Source organism: Maylandia zebra, linkage group LG4 (genome assembly GCF_041146795.1).
Source record: "Maylandia zebra isolate NMK-2024a linkage group LG4, Mzebra_GT3a, whole genome shotgun sequence".
Lineage (NCBI taxonomy): Eukaryota > Metazoa > Chordata > Actinopteri > Cichliformes > Cichlidae > Maylandia > Maylandia zebra.
This window is the reverse complement of record NC_135170.1, coordinates 28,984,794-29,006,021: the sequence shown is the minus strand read 5'-3', so window position 1 is coordinate 29,006,021 and position 21,228 is coordinate 28,984,794. Positions and strand designations below refer to the sequence as shown.

The 21,228-nt window shown below is 39.7% G+C and overlaps 1 protein-coding gene across 4 annotated transcripts in view; it reads right to left on the bottom strand.

The window, feature by feature from the left end:
* stat5a (signal transducer and activator of transcription 5a) overlaps positions 1 to 21,228 on the bottom strand; it is a 54,479-nt gene that overhangs the window by 15,841 nt on the left and 17,410 nt on the right. For 2 of the 4 annotated variants that reach the window (XM_014408089.4, XM_076883353.1), the window contains exons 2-5: positions 4,807 to 4,863; positions 1,944 to 2,087; positions 1,630 to 1,786; positions 406 to 495 (exon numbers count right to left, since the gene is read on the bottom strand). In XM_014408089.4, the coding sequence (XP_014263575.1) occupies positions 406 to 495; positions 1,630 to 1,786; positions 1,944 to 2,071 (375 nt within the window). In that variant the 5' untranslated portion in view covers positions 2,072 to 2,087; positions 4,807 to 4,863. Of the gene's footprint in view, positions 1 to 405; positions 496 to 1,629; positions 1,787 to 1,943; positions 2,088 to 4,806; positions 4,864 to 21,228 lie in introns of those variants that run through there. The other 2 variants (XM_014408090.4, XM_076883354.1) reach the window with 2 other exon arrangements.

The following is a 21,228-nucleotide window of genomic DNA, read 5'->3' as shown; positions in this document are numbered from 1 at the left end:
TGGAATCCCAAAGCCTCAGAAATGGCTTTGCGACCCTTTCCAGGCTGATAGATTTCAATGACTTTGCTTCTCAGCTGTTCTCATGTTTCTTGAGATTGTGGCAAGATGTGTCAGCTTTCCAAAGAAAAAAAAGCAGTTAATCACAGTTAAATCGTGATTTTACAAGCTGGGGGTGGGGTTATTTTGCCATAGGGTCACGAAGAGTTTGGTTAACTCCCTTGATAAATAAAATCTTCATTTAAAAAACTGGATTTTGTATTTTTCTTTGTCTAATATTAAAATAGGCTTGACGATCTGAAAATATAAGTGTAACAAACTGGAATGTGGCAAATACTTTTTCACATATACACTCAGAAATTATTTATTTTTATACATGTTCGATGCACAAACACGAATCCCACTTACGTTTGTAGCCTCTCGGACGAGCCTCTGCTCTGTGTAAAGGATGTGTTTGATACATCGGACCAGCTCCAGAGGACAGCGGTCATACGTGCTCTGAAAGACAAGGAGCACATGAGCTGTGTTAAGGCCTGTTAGCTTTTGACGAGTAGAGCGGCTTCTGCACACAGGGCTCGCCAATTTAGTAGAATCAAAGGTTCTGGAGCGAACACTGCAGACACACCAAAACCTATTAAGTTAATGAGCACACTTCATATAGGTCCATGACTCATTAGTATACGCCTAGTTAAGTGGTTTGTCTGTTACAGTGTAACAAAATCTTGTTTCAGTTTAAAACTGCGGGTGATACTCTTGTTGTTTCCTGTTTTAAGTGAAGGAATTAAGTTTCAAGTTGAATTGCTTTCACTTCATACCGCACAGAAAGAGAGAAATCATTCACAGTAGCTATATATCTGCATTTTTTTGACTTTTGCAGGAAAGAGAGGAACCCAAGTGACACATTTAACATGTCACTCTCAACTACACGAATACACGTGTGCTCAGCGCCATAAACTGGGAAACAGTGTGGTAGGAATTCAGGACTGCAGTGTGATGTGCGCAGCCTGCCCCATTCTCCCTGTTTTTCCTCGTGGTCTCAGGGAGGGGAGAAAACAAACAGAAGAACAGATCTGTGAAGAGGGAGTTCGATCATAAATAGCAGAGCTGGCTAGCTACTGAGGCCCTCGCTCGAGCCGTCCTGTTGTTTTCCTCTCAGTGGATACAACCTGTTCTTAAAACATTTTGTGCAACATGTGCTCTTTCTGAGAACTACAGTAAGGGAGGCAGTTAAGCTGAACAGCTGTGACTTCTAATCACATCAATCACATCATTTTGTGACATTGTAAACAATTTTATGCTTTTCTTAAAACAGTGCTACAGTCTGGGTAGGTGTAATACTGAGATTTAGTACGTTTTGTTTTTATTATTCATTCAGAGTTGCTTTTGAATGCCTTGTTTTTGACATTCCCAGTACTTGGAGTACCAGTACTTTCCATTCCTTATTTCTGTAGCCACAGATGATCAAATCAGGGTCTGACAAACAAGCCACAGCTGATACACATGATACACAAATCAAAGCCAAGCAACTCTAAATAAAACACAACAGCTATTGCTTAATAGCTATTGCCAGGTAACCAAGCACTAAATGGGAACTATATTAAGAATGCAGCGGCGTTCGAATAAAAGCCTCACCTTGAGCTGGTTGGCATAGTGTCCCAGTTTGATTTTAAGAAGGAAACCATCCTCCCCAACCTGGTGCTCAGCCTTGTTCTGCAACTCTTGTATAAGACTGTCCAGTAAGCGTTTGGCCTTAAACTCCTCCTGTGGGTTCTCCAGGTCTATGGCATCCCTAACACACACGCACACACATGCACACACACACAAACACACACGATAAATTGTAAGATGTTGAACAGAACAAATCAAAATGTTACAAAAATAGGATTAGGATTTTTTTTTTAACATCCTTTACATTCTCTGGTCACACGTGCATCAAATAAACTCACCAGAGCTGGCTCTCTATCCACTGGGACAGATAATGTCGCACCTCAATTGGAAAGTGCTGACCGTACAGAGATTGCATCTGGTGGAGGGCATCTCCTTGCAGTTGTTGGGCCTGGATCCACACCGCCATCTTCAACACCCTTAAGCTGAAAAAGGGGAGAATTCTTAATTAGAGTGCAGGGAACATATGTTACACATAAACTGAAAACAGTAACTAAAGGGATGTAAAGTGGTGAGAAAAAGATCATTTCAGGTCACTTCGGATCAACTTATGAAACTTTCGCTTTCATTTTACTATTTGCCAAGTGTCTCACCTTTACAAAGACTGCAGAAATCAGCACAACAACCATAGCTTGTCAAGAATATGAAGGGTGGTGAGTTTTGGGGGTTTTTTTGTTTTTGTTTTGTTTTTAAAAAAGGAAGAAAAAAAACCAGCTAAAGTATGAGGAATGATACAAACAACATGTTTATTTGGCATAAACCTAAAAACCTTTCATTAACTAGCATGACACAATTAAAAGGAATAAAAGCCACTTTATGAAGCCATTTAAAGTATAGTGTAATATTACACAGATAGAAAGTTACAAACATTTATGGCAAAAATTCATCTTTCAATTCAGGTGTTTAATCCCAGCTGGTAATGTTCTGCAAAAGCACAGAAGACATCCCAGACACCACATGTAAAATAACTTGTTATAACTTAATATTTATAATTTTTTCCACCGAGTGGTAATTGGATTCAGCTGCAGTAGTAATTAGTCCAGGCTATTTTACATGGATTTTACTCTGCACATCTTTTCCCATCTTCTGCCACACACATGAAAACACGCCACAAACACTTGTAACCTGCTGTAAAATTGTGCACGAGAAGAATGCCTCCAGAAGTGTTGTTCTGATCATTTTAATCCTTGAGAAAGATATTTTTTAATATCGGGGATACAAGCTGCGTTTGTCGGACGTAAGCTGGGATACAATGTGGGTTTAGCAGCTTTACAAAGGTTTTAAATGTACTGGGGAAAGAACATCACTTAAGTGAAGTATTTAACATTTTCCCAAAAGAGTCAGTCATACAGATAAAAATAGTTTTAATGGTAAATAAATGACTAAAACACTTCTATCTTCTTATACCTTGATTAAGTCCGCTTTACGAAGTGACTAATACACATGTCTCTGTTTTCCTTCTACGACTGAAGATCCAGGTCACTTGCCCGGCCCGCTTGGGTCGCTTTCTCCTTCACTGAACATGTTGAGGACTTAAACATGCTCCTCTGTGGAGCCAACAACTCCACACTGAGGGTTATGGCTTGGTTGAGAGGGCTTTGTATTGGGTCACTGCTGCTTGTTTCCAGTCAACACACCCACTCACCCTTCTCAAAACTGGCACAGTCACTGTCAGTAAAAGACTGAGAGATATGAGTACGCGGGAAGTTTGTGGTGTATGTGTGTGAGTGTTTGCGTGTGCATGTGTGTATTTGTAGGTGCCTGTGGTGTCAGTGGTTCTGCTTGACAGTACATGTATAGTTTTTATATCCACGTACATGTAATTGATACTACACATTGCATCAAAAAACAAAAAAACAAAAACAAAAGGAAAAAATGTTCATCCTCTTCTTTGTCATTGCTCTTTTTTGTTCCATTGTAGCTTATGTCTCTGTCACATATCTTGTCCACGTTATACCGATTGAAGAGCTTTTTTTTTACCTTGTTAGTCTGCACTCCCTCATAAAGAACATGTGAAAACATGCGTTTTGCTACAGATAAAGCATAATAACGGTAGCCATTTCCCTGCACAAAAATATCCCATGACTTCCACAAGTGACCTCTTGTCATCTGTACAAGAAAACATGTGTCAATTAGACAATGAATTAACTTGATTAAAAAACAAAACAAAAACCCGACTCAAAAGCCTTTTCCTGTGCATGTGGATGTCATAAATGCCTAATAGCTGGGCTCACATGCATGCTTGCTAACTGACTATATGTCTTTGTAGACCAAGGTGAAATAGGGTCAAAAAGGTAATTCCACTCAATCTGTCGACACAATCTGGCGACACAAAGCCTATTCTACTGTTCCTGTGCTCTTATGGTTCTCATTGTGTCCTAGAGTTCACCTGCTGACCTTTACAGCTATATTTTCAAAATAAGCAAAATTTATAAAAAAAATAAAATAAAAGCATTATAAGCATTTTTTGCATGTTAAATGTCAAGAAACTATTCTCCGATTGCCTGTGTGAAAGAAAACTACAAGCACACAAAAGGCATAAAGACTGATTTTTGAAAAGACAGTCAAGTGCTTTTTAAATGAATAACCTACACATGTTATCTGTAAAGGAATCAGCAGAGAGCATCAGCCCAAAACTGCAAATCAGCTGATTGGAGGAGGAGCCGACAGGAAGAGCACAAAACTTTTCTACCACCTCTTTCTGTGACACCCATCGTGGGTGTAGGACTTTCTTTCTACACCAACCTGTATTTCACAAACATATAAATAGACCAATGCTGAACATAATGGGAGCTGCAGCTTAAAAGAGTGTTTGCTGTGCTGTCAGAAGACAGTGGGACAAACTGGTGTTTTAGTGTGTTCAACAGATCTTTAAAGACATGGCTGCAAACAGGGTTTGACAACCAGTAGCACCTCAGTTCTCATCTCCAAGAAAAAGTGAAATGCTCCCAAGCAACAGCTTTACTTTGACCTCAATATACAAACATCCTGGCGTGAACCTTAAATATACTGTAAAAGCAAGCCAGCCGTTCTGCCTTTGCCATTTTCTTCCATGTACAGGAAGCTCACTGTAACATGTCACTGCTATTTCATCACCAACCTCACTTTGGCTTCAAGTAATTAAATAAATAAAATCCACCTTACCTTCAGCTCTGTGTTACCATGTAAGAGCAGGAAACTCTAAAAAGGAGCACCACAAACCTGAGACAGACAGAAAGAGAGAGAGAGACAGAGAATGAAAGAAAGAAAGAGACAGAGACCAAAAGGAGGAAGTGAGTCAAACTTGGGCGCTTCTGAGGAAGCTCTCTTTTTTTCACAAGGACAAGAGCTTTAACAAAAAGCATGAAAAAGGGAAAGTCCACTGAACAGATTTGACTTTATTCCAGATGAACTGGACATGTCAACATAATAGCATAATTTTTGAACATTCTTCCCAAGCCTGAAAGGTTCTTTCACTATGTGGGGATTTTGAAGCTGATGCATTTAAAAAGACAAAAAACAACAGTGTTGCCAGAAATCAGATTTAGAGAGAATTAAGAGAGGTTCAATTCCCTAAATGATTACTACAAAAAAAGAAGAAGAAGAAGAAGAAGAAGAAAACTAGAGTTCATTGCAACTTTATAACCACAGCAGTACATAAAGGCGCTAAAAAATACTACGTTTGTAAAACACGACAAAATGCAGAGCATAAATTAGCATCACCTGCTAACAGAAGAGCGTCATTCAACGGGTGCTGCGTGTAAACAACAACACAGCTTGTTTGGCACGGTTGTCACTACAGGGATACGGCTGAATCCAGTCTACTTGAATATCTGAAAGATTTTGGTGAGCAAAACACATTTGGCTCACATTCTAAAACAAATTGTCAGAATATGAACCACATCCTTAATGAATTTGAAAAATTATATACAGTATAATTTACTAAAACATCCAGTCTGCAAGTTATTGATAACAATAATTAACAATAATAGTTACCACAGAGTAAAACCACAGTCGAAACAGCTCTTTTAAAGTAAGATTTTGAGTAGTCATGCTTCAAACCTGAACCAATGGGAGGCTCTATAAATGTTCACTCAGGTTTCATTTAAATGGCTGAAAAATGTCAGTTGCTTTATCTAAACTACCACCTAAAGGCCATGCCTTTCATCCATTAATATGTAAAAACACATCAAATCATGACGACTGAGACAACTACCACTGGTTGTACCCTGAAGAAGCAAAACATCAGGACGCCACATGTTGGCTCTAGACAAAAATGTGACATCTTTATTTTACAGTCTGGATAAGTCTTCTTCTTAGCTCCTCTGCACTCCTGCCTTTCTTTCTTCAAGCTCACTGCCATTAATGCCTTAAAAAGTTGCTTCCACTTGAGGCGTGTAGGCAAAACGCTGTCTCTCTCAAAGCAGAAGCTTCAATCAAACCGTTTCATCTCAAGGCTTTGTCTAGAATATTTCAACTCGTCACTGCATATAGGAAACTTGTCACTTGACTCATCACCTCTGCAGCTCTGCTTGTAATGTGCATCTTTTCACATACAGCGCACACTGATGGTGTTGTGACTCAAATTAAAGTAAACTTACTGAAACCTCTGCAAGACTGTAAGGCCAGCTGAAAGTTAGAGTGGAGAAAAATGTCACTTAGAAATCCTTCCGTGATTTGTTATTAAAGAATCACATGTTAATACCAGCAGTGGCTTGACGTCATAAATTACCCACAGCCATAACGGACAAAAATCACTATGCAGCAAGAGAGACTAAAGTGCTGTTTATACCACCAGAGAGGTTTACTGAAGCAGTTACTGCAGATTATTATCGTAGCTCAAAATGATCCTTATACTTAATGTCCTCTAATGTGTTTCTTTTCCCATAACAGAAACTATGAAGCACTTTTGGCTTGGTTTTCTGGAAACAGTAGTACTAATTGAGAGAAAAAGCCCTTGGAATTGATACAAAAGGATAATATCTCAGTTGGATGACTCACACGTTTTTATATCGTTTCAGAAAACAAGGAAGGGCAAAATATAATCCAGATAAATAGGAAAAAAGTTCTGACAAACACAGCATTTGCAAAATAAAATGTTTTAGTTCCTTGTGCCTGTTGGCTGGTCTAAAACTTAATTTGCAGTTTTTATTTGAACTGCAAAAATGTTCCTGCTGCTTATCTGTAGTCTTTGTTTATGAGAATAAAGAAGCAAACGCACAAATGCACTTGACTTTTGCCTTCGCTCATCCATCAAAGATTATCAGTTGCCAGTCTCTTTTATTTGTACTGTCATTCTTTTGGAAAAGAAGGATAACCTTTGCTCCATCTTCAAAGCCATTCTCACAGTCACTCAAGCTTTTTGTTGTCCAATATAAATTTACTGCAAACTGTACTGCCAGTAAATTTTTTCCTGTGCTTCTCTCATATTCGCTCTCTGACGCACACGCAAAACGGAAAAAAAAGAAAAGCAGTTCGACTAATTCAATCCAACGCCACACCAACACCAGCCTCTCATTTCACTGATTAATTGGAAATTAAATACATTAGTTATTTCCGACATCCACGGTTTGCTTCTGCTCTCTAAGATACCAAACAAAATGCAACTGGACGGCAAGTTAAGTGAAAACCCCCCCAACTATATTCACACATTACTGGCAAACACACAATGAACAACTTCACCCGCTGTGCAGATTCAATGCAAATTTATGAGCTCAGAACGCCTGGATACAAATCCAAGCGAAGAGGTTCCAGCTAGCATTGCACAACGGCTAAAAACAAATAAATCAAATCCCTTTCTTAAACCAGCTGCACAAGGTTCTCGATAATGCCCCACAAAGGGCAAAAACAACATAATGAGGAGGACTGCTTTATTCCCACTTCTTCTGATTACAGGTGAATTGAAACAGCCACTGAACATTTGTTGTCTTAAAAGCAAATTAGCAGGCTCTGTCCAACCAATATATGTCACAGATATTAATGCCAGTCACACAAAGTGCTAAAGTGGACTGCTAAATCCTTGGAGGAGACTGACTTCTAAGCAGGGGGAAGCTTCAAAGTATCCCTACCACTCAACGAGCTCTTAAAAAAGTCTCGATTATAGGACAAATCAACAAAAAAGAAATACAGCTAAACCCTCACAGAGTGTTCTCCCAGGGATATGCAGCGCCCAGAAAGCTCTGAGCTTCAAAATAGAGAAAAGCTCTGCGTGTACTCTCTGCGTATGTGTGAAAAGAGACCAAACAATCCAAATAACAGACATCCTTCTCTGCTGACACGGTCCGATTAATTTCGCTTGTGAGCCAAGGTGCACTAGATTCCAGCTTTCAGGGAACATAAACAACACTACAACTCCCGCTTGCACTGGCCCTGAAACATCATCTGTGTGTTTGATGTCCTCTTTCAGCCCGTCACAGTCACACCAGGGTTTTACAGAGTTACAAACGGGTGGGTTTAAAGCTCTGCTCAGAGGTTTTGGGGTCTCGAAATAAACTGGCACGTTAATTCAATGAACTCGTGTCACCCACTCTTTCCTCTGAGGAAAAATTACCATTCATTAACGTCAGCACTTCCTGTAAGGAAACCGAAGTGCCACCCACCATTCAGAGCAGTCTTACCTTGAGAATACAAAACAGAAAGGAAACACGGCAACAACATGTCATGTAACACTGCGAGTACTTTGAATGTCTTTTGGGGGACACGAGTGTTAATCCGGCATGAATACTGCTAACCGCTATTTGACAAAATATGCAGAGGCTTTTCTCATTGATAGATGCATTTCTTCTTATAAGCAGAAGCAGCTCCTATTCACTTAACGCAGTGTAAAATGATGAAAACAACCTGTTTGAAGACAAGTTATAGATTCAAATCCAGCACTTTTTGCATTACCAAAATATTCCACATAGTTTATATATTATTTAAATGATAATAAATAGCTGTTAGAACACGAGGAAAGGCTGATTTGTCTCATCACTAAAGAAAAATATCCAAGCTGCCTTTAAATATGGCTTTAAAAGTGTAAACACTGTTTGTGAAGGTCGTGAATGCTCAGAATAAAATACTCTTTAAGGATTAAGGAACAAAGAAATCTGTCAAAAGCATTTGCTCGCACTTTCTGCGTGTTTACCCAGCATTCCTTCTGCACGTCTTATTTATTTATTTATTTATTTATCTATCGTTTCACTGCATCTCCTTTATTTTTTTTAACTTTATGCTAAATTAAAAGCTTTTGTAGTTCACAGTACAGACTTTACAGACATGTGTGAAGCACTATCACTGACTGGTTCAACCGACCAGCTGCCTCGTGATAACCTTTCTAATGCGATTATCAACAATACTCACATGATGTTTATTTACTTATTTTTCATTTTACACATGCTAATTTCATAAAGTGAGTTATGAGATCAATGCTTCTTGAAAGCTGGTATTCAGATCTTAAGTTTAGCGGTAAAACTGGTCGCTAAGGTCTGGATGAACTTTCAGAAAGAATTAGCGATTATTCAACAAACAAACCATGATCTGAACTGAATATCTGTTTGTACTAAAGCATGACTGCTGGGCCGCTTACCAGTTGTTTAATACTTAAACCAGATCATATTTATTAGTTTCAACTGAGTTCATGAGTCTGAACCAGCTGCTGTTGACAGTCAGTAGATTAAATATATAGATTTTTCCCTTATTCTCATGCAAACTGTTAGTTTGACGTATATTCTACCCTTCAGGCTTTAAATGCTGTGTTCTACTAGAAAGAGTTCTGGAAAGTATTTAGTATGGCAGTAACATGGCACTCTCCTTTAAAACATCTATTGGCACAAAAGGTATATATATATTTTAAGTCTTGAACCATCCCTCATTTCTTAATATTTTACTTTCAAGGAGCAAAAGTAATTATTACTTTCTTGTAATTATTTAAAGTGGTGCTGAACAAAAAAGTTATCCAGCATTTTTGAAGGTCTTTCAAAGGTTTCCTTAAGACACTGGCTGCTTTATTTTCATTTTTCATACTTGCCCTTGTACTTGACCATTTTCAGAGGAATTTTTTTTTCTTGTTGTTGTTTGTTAAGCCAGTAGCCTGTGAATCAAGCATACAAAAAAGCACCTGATTCAAGGGATGAATCAGTGTTGTGTCCACACATGACAGACAACTGGGCAAAGAACCAACTTTGATTTTTTTTTAAAATTGGATCTTTAGGCTATTAACATAGTTTAAATGTTTTAGTTGAATCTATAAAAAAAAGCATCAAAGACAACACAGTTTGACAGGCATAAAATAGTATTTTTGGACAAACAATGTGGTAGCCAAAGGGTTATTAGCTACAAACCTGGCATATCTTGGCATGGTATGAATGTGTCCTTAAAAATTTAAGGAAACAAGTGGAGGCTAAAAAAAAAGGCCTGGCATGCCTATAAAAACACTATCTGCAGCAGATGAGAAATATCTAAAAGTCATATCCTTAAGAAACGGAAAAAGAAAGAGCTGACACAAGACCTGAGAGATTCATCTGGCCCTTCAGTTAATCTGTCTACTGTTTACTAAGTCTCATCAAAAATGGTATCAGTGGAAGGCTGGACGTCATCCTTAAGGAAGGGAAACAGTAGAAAAGGCTGAGTTAAGCCAAATTACACAGAAACTGCATTGGAAATCACTGGCAACAAGTCTTACGGAGATTTGAAATTTTTGGGTCAAATTATTGTCAGTGTGTACAGAGAATGGTGGAGAGAGGAAAAGCTGAGTTCCTAGAGCCAAATGTAAAACATGGTGGAGGCTCTGTCATGGTTTAGTACTGCGTTTCAGTCAGTGGCGCTGGGGATCTTTTCAAAACTGATGGAAATATGACCACAAAAAATTACTGTCAGGATGTGATCAATCATGCATTATTATCTGGAGAACATTTGATTGACAGTGTCGATGCAATGCAGGAAAATAGGTGTAAATACCTGCACATATTCCCCATTTTCCTGCAATATCATAACGATAAAGAAAGAAGAGGTGGGTTAAGACTCTTGCACAGAACTGTAGATGTACAAATTTGTGATGTCTAAAATTAATACATAGCACAAATGCAGTCACAGTTGTGAAGAAGAAAAAAATAGTTTACAGCTCAGTTTAAAAATAATGATTTAACCCTCGGAGGCTTTAAGTCAAAAAAGGGTCCCTTTTTTGACTTAAAGCCTCCGAGGGTTAAAAATCATTTCTATCCTCGCTGGAACTGTTTTGTAGTTTTTAAGTTGTCAATTGTGCTGCTGAAACTGTCAAAAGTCAAAGTCTGAAGCATACCTGTTAAATACCTGTTCATAGAGGAGTACTTTTATTCTTTTACTTAGAAATTCTTTTTTAAATGCAGTTTTCAAAGAAACACGAAACAGAATAAAGACACACTTGATTCTAGAGGCTGCCCAAGGAGGAGAGCTATACAACAGCACTGCATACACATAACTTTATTTGTCAGGGTAAATAATAGAGGCCCCAAATAAACAACCAGCTTTAATGTTTGCTCTCTCCACCGTCTCTCGGCTATGCTTCCCATCCTCCATCCTTCTCCCTCCTTCTCCCCCACAGTCCAGCTGCTCCATCATAGAGACTCTGCGTTATAACACCCACTCTTAGCCAGCGGTTATAAATAACACGTCACAGTAAAACCGCATTGCCCATAACTGCGATCCAGTATTACATCCAGAAACACACGGCGGTATACATTTCCACAACTACTGTGGCCCAATATAAGAACTAAATCACCTTAACCAAACACGTCACCTGCAATAAAAAAGACAACAACAAAAAAGATCCTTCATGTCATCAGAGCAATGCTTTTGTGAAGCGGGGCAGGGCAAGAAGCAGGGCAGAAACATGGATCTATAAAGCAGCAAAAACTTGAAATGTGGCAGAGTGTAGAGCAGGAGTCAAGATGAAATCCATTATCTCAGCCAGACCAAACATCCTTATTACATTATTATCATGGATCTTGCCAGTTGTTCTCCTCCACGCAAACCCTTTAAGCCAGCCAAAGTACAGCTCATCGGCATTTTCAGCTGACACACAACACGAATGCAGTCAAAGCTGTGAAGCACTTACGAGTCTCAAACATGTGACCACTTGAATTAATTCATAGGTAGTTTTTTAAAAACTGCAAATATTAATGCAGTGACCAGAAAGTGTGACCCATGTTATTATTTATTTTGATAGCTAGAATTTACATCAAATGCAAGCAATGAAAGTTTCTGTTTTGAAAAGAGGACAACACACACGTGTGTAGACACACACACAAACAGACATAGCCATATAGTGTAACGATTGCCTTAAAAATTGGTTTGGGGGTTGGGTCTGGGACCAATTTGTGGATGTGTAAAACATTTATCAAACACATAAAAGGGACTTTGCTGAGAGTAAAACAAATCTTTCTACTAATTCACAATGAAGACACAAAGTCAAAGAATAGAAAAGAAGACATGGGAAACTTATTGTCACAGAGAAGCGCATGACAAACAAATGTGCCAGCGGCTCACAGAGAGGGAATGGCGACTACAAGAGGATCCTTGTGCCGTCCAACCTGCCCTGAGGTACTGTTGCTATGCTCCAACCCACATCTCATCACGCTGTCAGCATAAGGGAGATCATTTATTAGCTCAGTCACGTGTTTTAGTTTGCAAGCGCTTGGATACTTTTGTCAGCTGATGACAGGACTCACGTTTGAATGCGGATAACTCTAATTAAATGCACCTCACATGACTCAATTAACCCTAAAAAAAGGATCACATTTGATGGCTAAATCACATTAGAAACTGAACATTTCTGCCCTGCAGGCCTTTCCATCAACCACTACGTCAGAAGATCTTGTTGTTACTTCTTCGTGCGACAAGACCAGAGCTGAGCGTGTCTGCCACCCTCACTGGCATGAAGGCCAAAATAACCTAACGCCCTACTAGCAACTATTCAAAACGTCCAGCAGAATAAGCTCATAAGAGTTCATCTGTGTGTATTTGTAAGCTTGTAAAGTCTCTAAGCTAATTAAGTTATCATGGTCTTGATTTTCTCCACTCTTAGCCAATAATCTGTTGTCACTCCTTCGCAGAAGCAACACAAAAACAAAGTTGTCAGGAACTGCTTTGGAACACACAGCACTACCTCGGAATTCACACAGACACTGAATGGTCTCAAATTTAAGAATTATAAGAGGTTAATTGAGAGAATTTTAGAATTTAAGTAAAACATTTTAATGGCACAGAATTGACTAATCAGACAAAGAAAACTGTGGTCCACTGACCGTTTCACAGTCATGTAGAAAAGATAATCTGAAAGCATGTATATTGAAGATTAGCACAAACATCAACTACTCGGGGCAAGTTAGAAGATGATGTGTACAAGTCTGCACAGCAGATGGACAGAAAAACCAAGAGAAATAAAGGATGCTGTGGTTTGGAAAAATGATAATATAGAAAATAAAAAATGTGCATTTAAAGAGCCACAACAGCTGTCTGCAGCTGCAGCATAATCTTTGGACTATATTAAAATATTGATAAAGAAGGAATTCAGGCTACATGCAGCATACCCTAATTATAATGCTCAGAATTTGAAACATAAAAAAATCCCATTAGTAACATTGCAAATGCCAAAACACAAACTAAAATTTGCACTGAAGCTCTACACAAAACCCGATCATCAACAATTTTTACGCATTTGTTGACTGTGAAGCGTCAGTCTCATGACGCAAATCTTAAAATACACACTTTCGTACTGAGCGGAAATATTTTCTTTTCTATTACAATCTAAAGAACACAGACACGCCCAGACATATTTTAATCTATGAGATCAAACGTAATTGCGTAGAGATAAAAGAGAAGCTTGCAAAAGCCCCCAGGTAGCAAGTTGCCCGTGGTGCTGAACTGGAGGCCTCGGGATGCCGCTGTGATGATGAGCCGCTACAACGAAAAAGAGAAGATAATCTCTGACAGGCATCATATAGCCATTTCACACAGGTGATCAATGCCCTGCAGGGTGTATTGTGTAGATGTTGTCAACACTCTGCAAACAGGATCAAGCAACCAGAAATCATTTGCTTCTTCAAAGTCTGGCAGTTTGAGCCCACCTCAGCCCTGCTTTATGAGGCCTTTGTTCTTTGACATTTTGGCAAACTGGGAAAAAAAACATTAAAACTATGCTGAAAATCACTAGATTATACTTGTATTTACTCCTATTGACTACTTACAATGCGATTTTTTTTTCATGGCTTACAGTTCAAACATCTCAGTTCTAAGTAATAAGGGATGAAACACATTTCTCCACATACATGACTGCACATGACTACAATTTTCAAAGCTTTAGGAAAATCCCCCCAATGATGCTCGTCCTTAAAGCAGACAAGGGCTCACTATTTTAAGTAACTAGAAGGTCATCTGCTGAGGCAGAAATGAAAAGTGAAAACTGTCATTCCCCCCACCCCCATATGGGGAGACCCACAGGGAGTCAGATCAAAGAAAACATGCTGGTGGTCTGAGATAACAACGTGCCCCAGAACTTTGAAGATGTTATCTTGTTTGAAGATAAACTTTCAATAGTTGACCTTTGTTAAGGATGGGCTGCCTTGGGACAGACATGATACATGGAAATAATGACATAGATTTTCAGAAATCCTCTCCAGTAAGAAAAAGATTTTTAATCCAATCCTAAAGCTATAATGGGATTTTCTGTTGCATAGTATATATCTTGCTCAAAAGCAAAGCAATAATGCTTTACAACTAGATATAAGACCGCATGTCTTGGTATGATGAAGAGGCTTGCAGTAGAGGTTTGCTCTTATGAAAAGTGCTACAGACATGTTTTTAGAAAGACTGCTTGTTAGAAAGAGGAGTACAATGGTTTGCTTGTCTGCAGACAGCTGGCATTGTGGGATTCAGAAAGGTAGAGATAAGGTACAGACAAGTTTGATGTCTGCATCGATCACCTTCCTGTTTTTGTCTAGGAATTTTCTCATTCTGTAGCGACACAGAAATTCCCTCAGAGAATTCTCTGTTCTTGTTCAGTGCATGAATGTGCATTTGAAAGAAAAGAAATCTAAAATAAAACAGCCATTAGTAAAGGATAATGGTGTGACGCTAAAGGTGCTGAGAAAATCATAGTGCATTTACTGAAACGTGATTAATGGCAGAAGTCAACTTTCCAGTAGGAAATCTTGCTAAAACACATGAAATTTCTGCTTGTTTGCCTGTAACCACGGTCAAGTTGAGCACCAAAACAGCCACATAGGTACATCTAAAGGTCTGAAAGATCTTGTCAATATCAGATATTATGACATCAGCATGTTGCCTAACAACTGCCAACCAAAGCATTAACATGACCTATTTGTAGCATTTATTAACCTATAGCAGCTTAGAAAAGCAGTGTAACACTTTAATTTTGCTGCAATAACATGTCATTTAAATCCAAACCTTTTTTTAGCCACGATAAATTATGACTTTATCACGTTGCTTAGCAACCACCTAACAATGGACCAAAATCCCAGACCAAACAATACTGTAGCATGAGCATGTATAAATAAAGAGTATACGTAATAAAAAGACGCCTCAGTGCTATAACCAAATAATGATTAGTGACAACTACTTTCAACCGCTGCCTTATTCACAAGGGGTCACTGCAGCACAGAGCTCCACATGTTTGATTTGGTTTTGTCGATTTTTATACCAGATGAACCAGGGAGGATCGAACCAGGGCAATCTGTAAACCACTACAATATAGAGCCACTAAAATAAAATTTAACTGTGAAAATATTATTTTTTGGTGATGTATTACATGAATTATCTTAATATATGTGAACGCTGTGGTACAGCTATTTCCTGTCCCCCATTTTAGCATGTTTATTTCTTTATCAGCAAAAAATGATCCTTATAGGGACAATATTTATCACCAAACAAACATAGGGAAAAATCTGGTCTACATAAGGGGATCGGAAAATAACTGGCATGGGAGTGAAGGTGCTCGCTCAGCTTAAACTGGAAAATGGCACAGTATATATATTTCCAATGGTCTCAGTTACAGGAGACCCACTGCAGCGTCTGTGCTTGGTACCTACCTTTCTTTTCTGATTAAAATCCAGACCTTAGCAATCTGTTACTTCTGCATTACTGACATAAGCTGTGCAGCCTGCAGTCTGATTGATGAAGCAATAGTCAGTGTGAAGTGAAATGAATCGGGGAGACATAGTACACCACAGCCAACCGATCCTGCTGGACTGCGCTGTCATGCCTCTAAAATAACGCTGTGTGTCATTGACCTGCCCCAAACTAACAAGCAAATGGTACTTAGGGTTTGGGAACAGACTCTACTAGATTTAGCAAGTCAAAGATACTTTCTTTATGGAGCTTTTCGCAGACGCGTCTCTTGTGAGCCGTGTTTCGACAGCAGAGAAGGCTTACTTTACATGCAGCCTTTGAGGCCTTTTGCTACCTTGCAAAAGCAAGAGACTATTTAATGTAAATGACCTGCTACAGAAGCTGCAATATCTTTTCAAGTTATTTTGATCATTAGTTCAAACAAAGCAGCTTTTCGAGCACACAGCAAGTACACTTTACCTCAAAATATGTTTATAATTTACAAAGGTATATATAAAGAAATCATCAAGGAAATATGTTGACACTTATTAGCGGCTGAGTAATTTTAGAATTAATCTGAAAAACAAAATTGCAACAAAACATACACAGCGTCATCCAGCACTTCAGTGGGAGACGATGAATGCTCCTTGCAAAAAATTTGCAGCTGTAAGTGCTGATTCCCTAGCAGCGCGACCTCACCGTGCTCAACCGGCTCAAAAGCCTTTGCCCTATAATCCTTCCAGAGTTTGACCAGCTAACGTTCTACTTTGTTCTGCAGCCTCACACTTTCCAACCATGTGAAAAGGCATCTAAGATCAAGTCCAGGTATCTGAGGTGACAAGGTTGAAACCTGTGTGAAAAGGAAATAGCTTTGTAATAGCTTCAAGTGAGAGACTGAATCTCTCTTTTGTTCGAGTGCAAGATAAGCTTCATCTTGTCAATTGGGTGCAAAGCTGAGCTCTGACAGAATAAAGTGTCACAAAGCACAAAAATATTCACAATGAAAGCTGGTCACGTGGAATACTCCCTTTCATAACAAGAATGAATGCAGTTCCGGTCTCTCTACATCAACTCAGTATAGGATTTGTTGGAGCATTTGCTTTTTTCCTTTGTGTATATAACCGCTCAGCATGCACATGTGAAACAACGGTATGTGCTTGTTTGTGTGCATTTTATTTTACGATGTAGGAAAAGATACAGGAAATATTTAAACAGATGGGGTAGCTTCCAATCCTTTCTGCACAGAATTCAGCACAGCCAACACAAAACCCTGTCAAGACAGTAGATAACAATGTTACATTTACATATTTTCATTAGTAAATACAAATGTCTTGTACTGAAAACAACAGTTGTATGTTCTTCAAAGAACTGTAAGAGTTTAGGCAACTTCCACACTTGCTAAAAATGACTACAGACACACTAATTCTTCCCTTTCAGTGGCGGTTTTGAACATCAGCTGTCAGTGCTCTGCTCACATAACTTGACAGTTATGTTGTTGCTTGCATATGCTGTGAGCGTTTTAAAAGCCCCACCTCCATCCTTGCAGACACTGTCACTGATCCCCACCCGCTGCTGAGCTGAGGCCAATGTTTCCTTATGGGCAGTGACAAAGTGGGAGCTTAGAGATAAGACATAATTCATATTCTATGTGAACATAAGATAAATTGACAGTAATATATCTATGCATCTAGTGAGAAAACAACAAGTTACAAATCTTGTTGTTATCCAAGTATTTCAAAGTGTGAAAAGCAAATAACAGAACAATGCAATGCATAGAATAAAATAGAGAAGTGACTTCTTTAGTTTATTAAAAGCTGTTACTTCTGTATTTGTCTTATCTGTCACTACTTTGCCCACTACAGTGACGATCCAATTTTTCCTCTTCTGAATGATGAATGTGGCCTATGCTACATGTCAATATTCACACAGAGTGAATGTGGGTGTTTATGTCAGCACATATGGGTGCACTGATGCATTTGGGTCTCAGCTACAAAGCACCAGTGGATTACATTATATAATATCAAGCCCAGAGGGAGAGTTAAATGTGGACACAGCCTCACACTTTTGCAAGGGGAAGTAGGAATGCCAGTTTGTTGGAGTGGAGCCACTTTTGGTGCAGTACCAAGCAGCAGAAAATCACTGAGCAGAGCCACACAGCAGGGGCAACCAGCTAGTCAGTTGTCACTGTCCAGCAGCCTGCTGTAACGAGACATCAGAGCAGGGTAGTGGCAGTTGACTTAGAAAAACAGACACCGGTCATAGACTCAAACTGTCGCCCTTTACATTCAGAGCCAATCAGCAGCCACAACCCATGCCTAGATGTAGGGGGTGTTGGGATGAACTATAGTGACTGAATGAGACCTGATTACAGAAACACCACACAACTTTATGCAAGCCTGTGATTTTAGCCATATTATCTAAAAAAGGTTTGAGAAATAAGAAGTCCAAAATGGAAAAATAAAATATCTAATATTAATCATTAAGATAATCATTGTAGTAGGAATAAAAGAGTGCATTTCTAGCATCCATTGCATTACAGAAATAATTGGTAATGTCACATTTTTCAGTGTAATGAGTGTTTATAATAGTAACAGTAGCAAAATGGGTCCATTTTAATAAACTCACTGAGGAATTTTCTTCTAGGTTTAAGACTAACTATACAATAATAACCTACTTAGGTATTGTTATTACTCTCTTCTCCCAACCACATACCAAATAAGTAAATGAATTAAATAAAATGGAAAGGAATGAAAGAATCACATGTTTAGAATAAAAATGACAAAAATGATAAGTGTCCAAGTGTCCAAGATGAAAACATCATGTTTTTCTAAAAAAAGAAAAAAGAAACATCTGTTTACAATTAAGTAGATCACAAAGCAGCAAATTCTCAAGTATGAGACCTGAGACCAAGGTCTAACTAAAGTATTTTAAAATCTCTCTCCAGAGTTTTTAAATCACAAAAGAGACAGAAAACAAAACATGATTACGATCTAGACTATGACAGGCTACGTCTTGGGTTCGCAAACATACAAACTACCATGATTCTCTTCCGATAAGCAACACTTATCAGCAGGATGCATTAGCTTTGCTAAGCCAGCCCACAAATTGTATTTTGCTCACTCTGGTCTGGCAAGATTTGTGAACTAATATGGGTTCCTTGAAGGATGTTGTGCTTCATGGAAACATTTTTTAAAACTTTTAATGGAACACACTAGGCTGCCATTGGATAATGTGCAACATTTGGAAACCAGATAAAGAAAAACATAAGCCGTTCTTCCAAGTTGTCATAGTAAATTTAATTTGAATTCAAACATCAGATCATCCAAATATTGTCCATGTATCACTGATTGATTTAACATCCTGCTGTTGGACACAGTAACCCTGAAGACTATAACCTTAACATGTTTGCTTCAAATTCATTTCCTGTGAGCTCACCACTGTTGATTAAAGAGTGGGCTATTGACTAACACTCTTTTGTTAGCCATTGTTACCAACAGAAAAGCACTTCAATACAAATAGCAAGCTACGGTTGACAGCATGCAGAGAACAAGAGGTTTTCTGCCAACTGGAGAAAACCCCTTTCCCAAATAATCACCTAGCACGAAGCTTAACCTACATACAGCATGAATTGGACACAATGAACATGCAACATCCATCCATCCATCCATCTTCATCCGCTTATCCGAGGTCGGGTCGCGGGGGTAGCAGCCTAAGCAAAGAGGTCCAGACCTCCCTCTCCCCAGCCACCTCCTCCAGCTTGTCCGGGGGAATACCAAGGCGTTCCCAGGCCAGCCGAGAGATATAATCTCTCCAGCGTGTCCTGGGTCTGCCCCGGGGCCTCCTCCCGGTGGGACATGCCTGGAACACCTCGCCCAGGAGGCGCCCAGGGGGCATCCTTGCCAGATGCCCGAACCACCTCAGCTGGCTCCTTTCGATGTGGAGCAGCAGCTGCTCTACTCTAAGCCCCTCCCGGATGGCCGAACTTCTCACCCTATCTCTAAGGGAGAGGCCAGCCACCCTTCGGAGGAAGCTCATTTCCGCCGCTTGTATCCGCGATCTCGTTCTTTCGGTCACTACCCACAGCTCGTGGCCATAGGTGAGGGTAGGGACGTAGATCGACCGGTAAATTGAGAGCTTCGCTTTTACACTCAGCTCCCTCTTCACCATGACTGACCGGTGCAGCGTCCGCATTACTGCAGCCGCAGCCCCAATCCGTCTGTCGATCTCCAGCTCCCTTCTCCCATCACTCGCGAACAAGACCCCGAGATACTTGAACTCCTCCACTTGGGGCAGGAACTCATCCCCGACCCGGAGTGGGCACTCCACCCTTTTCCGGCTAAGAACCATGGCCTCAGATTTGGAGGTGCTGATCCTCATTCCCGCTGCGTTACACTCGGCTGCGAACCGCTCCAGTGCGAGCTGGAGGCCCTCACCCGATGAAGCCAACAGAACCACATCATCCGCAAAAATCAGAGATGAGATTCTGAGGCCACCAAAGCGAAAGCCCTCCGCCACTTGGCTGCGCCTAGAAATCCTGTCCATAAAAATTATGAACAGAACCGGAGACAAAGGGCAGCCTTGGCGGAGCCCATCACCCACCGGGAACGAGTCCGACTTATTGCCGGCAATGCGAACCAAGCTCTTGCAACGGTTGTATAGGGATTGAATGGCCCGTAGCAATGGGCCAGACATGCAACAGATCCAGATAAATAAGATCACTGGTCCGTAGAGCTGCACGATTAATCGTTAGAAAATCACGATCTCAATTCATACTTATGTGCGATCTCATTTCCAAATGACAACGATTTAAAAAAATTTTTTTAAAAAAAGACGACGACGATTGTACCGCATTTTGATCCGGGACGTAATCTGCATGAAAACAAGCGCTCACTCTTCCTGCTCAACAAATGACAAGGGCGGAGCCTTATACCACGTGATACAGAAGCTGGCTGCTAAAATTGGCAGGTAAAAAACAACGGAGAGCACGTCGAGGATGACGAGAAAGTGACTGGATAAAATCCGTCGCGGTCAACCACCCAAACATCAATAACGGCAACCTTATACAGCGCTTCCCTATACCCGTCGAACTCCCGCAGGCACAAAGAAATTACGGAGGCTATTACTTATCACCTGACCAAAGATATGGCTCCCATCAACACTGTGCAAAATGTGAGACATTTGTTATTTTTATGTTTATTTATTGTTTTTATGTTCAGTCTCAACTGTTACGAAGTTGATGTGCAGTTAATAAGTGCAATAAATATTTATACTGGAAAAGAAAATCGTGAGAGAATCGTGATCTCAATTCTAAGCAAAAAAAAAATCGTGATTCTCATTTTATGCAAAATCGTGCAGCCCTACTGGTCCGTATGTTAGCTGAGGGCATTTAGGGTATTTGTCATAATGTCCCATCCCTTCGAGTTCTTTATCAAGCACATTCAGTGGGAACTTTAATCTGCTTTTGGCAACATGGTGGTTTTTAAATCTCAGCTGCTGTGTCATTGC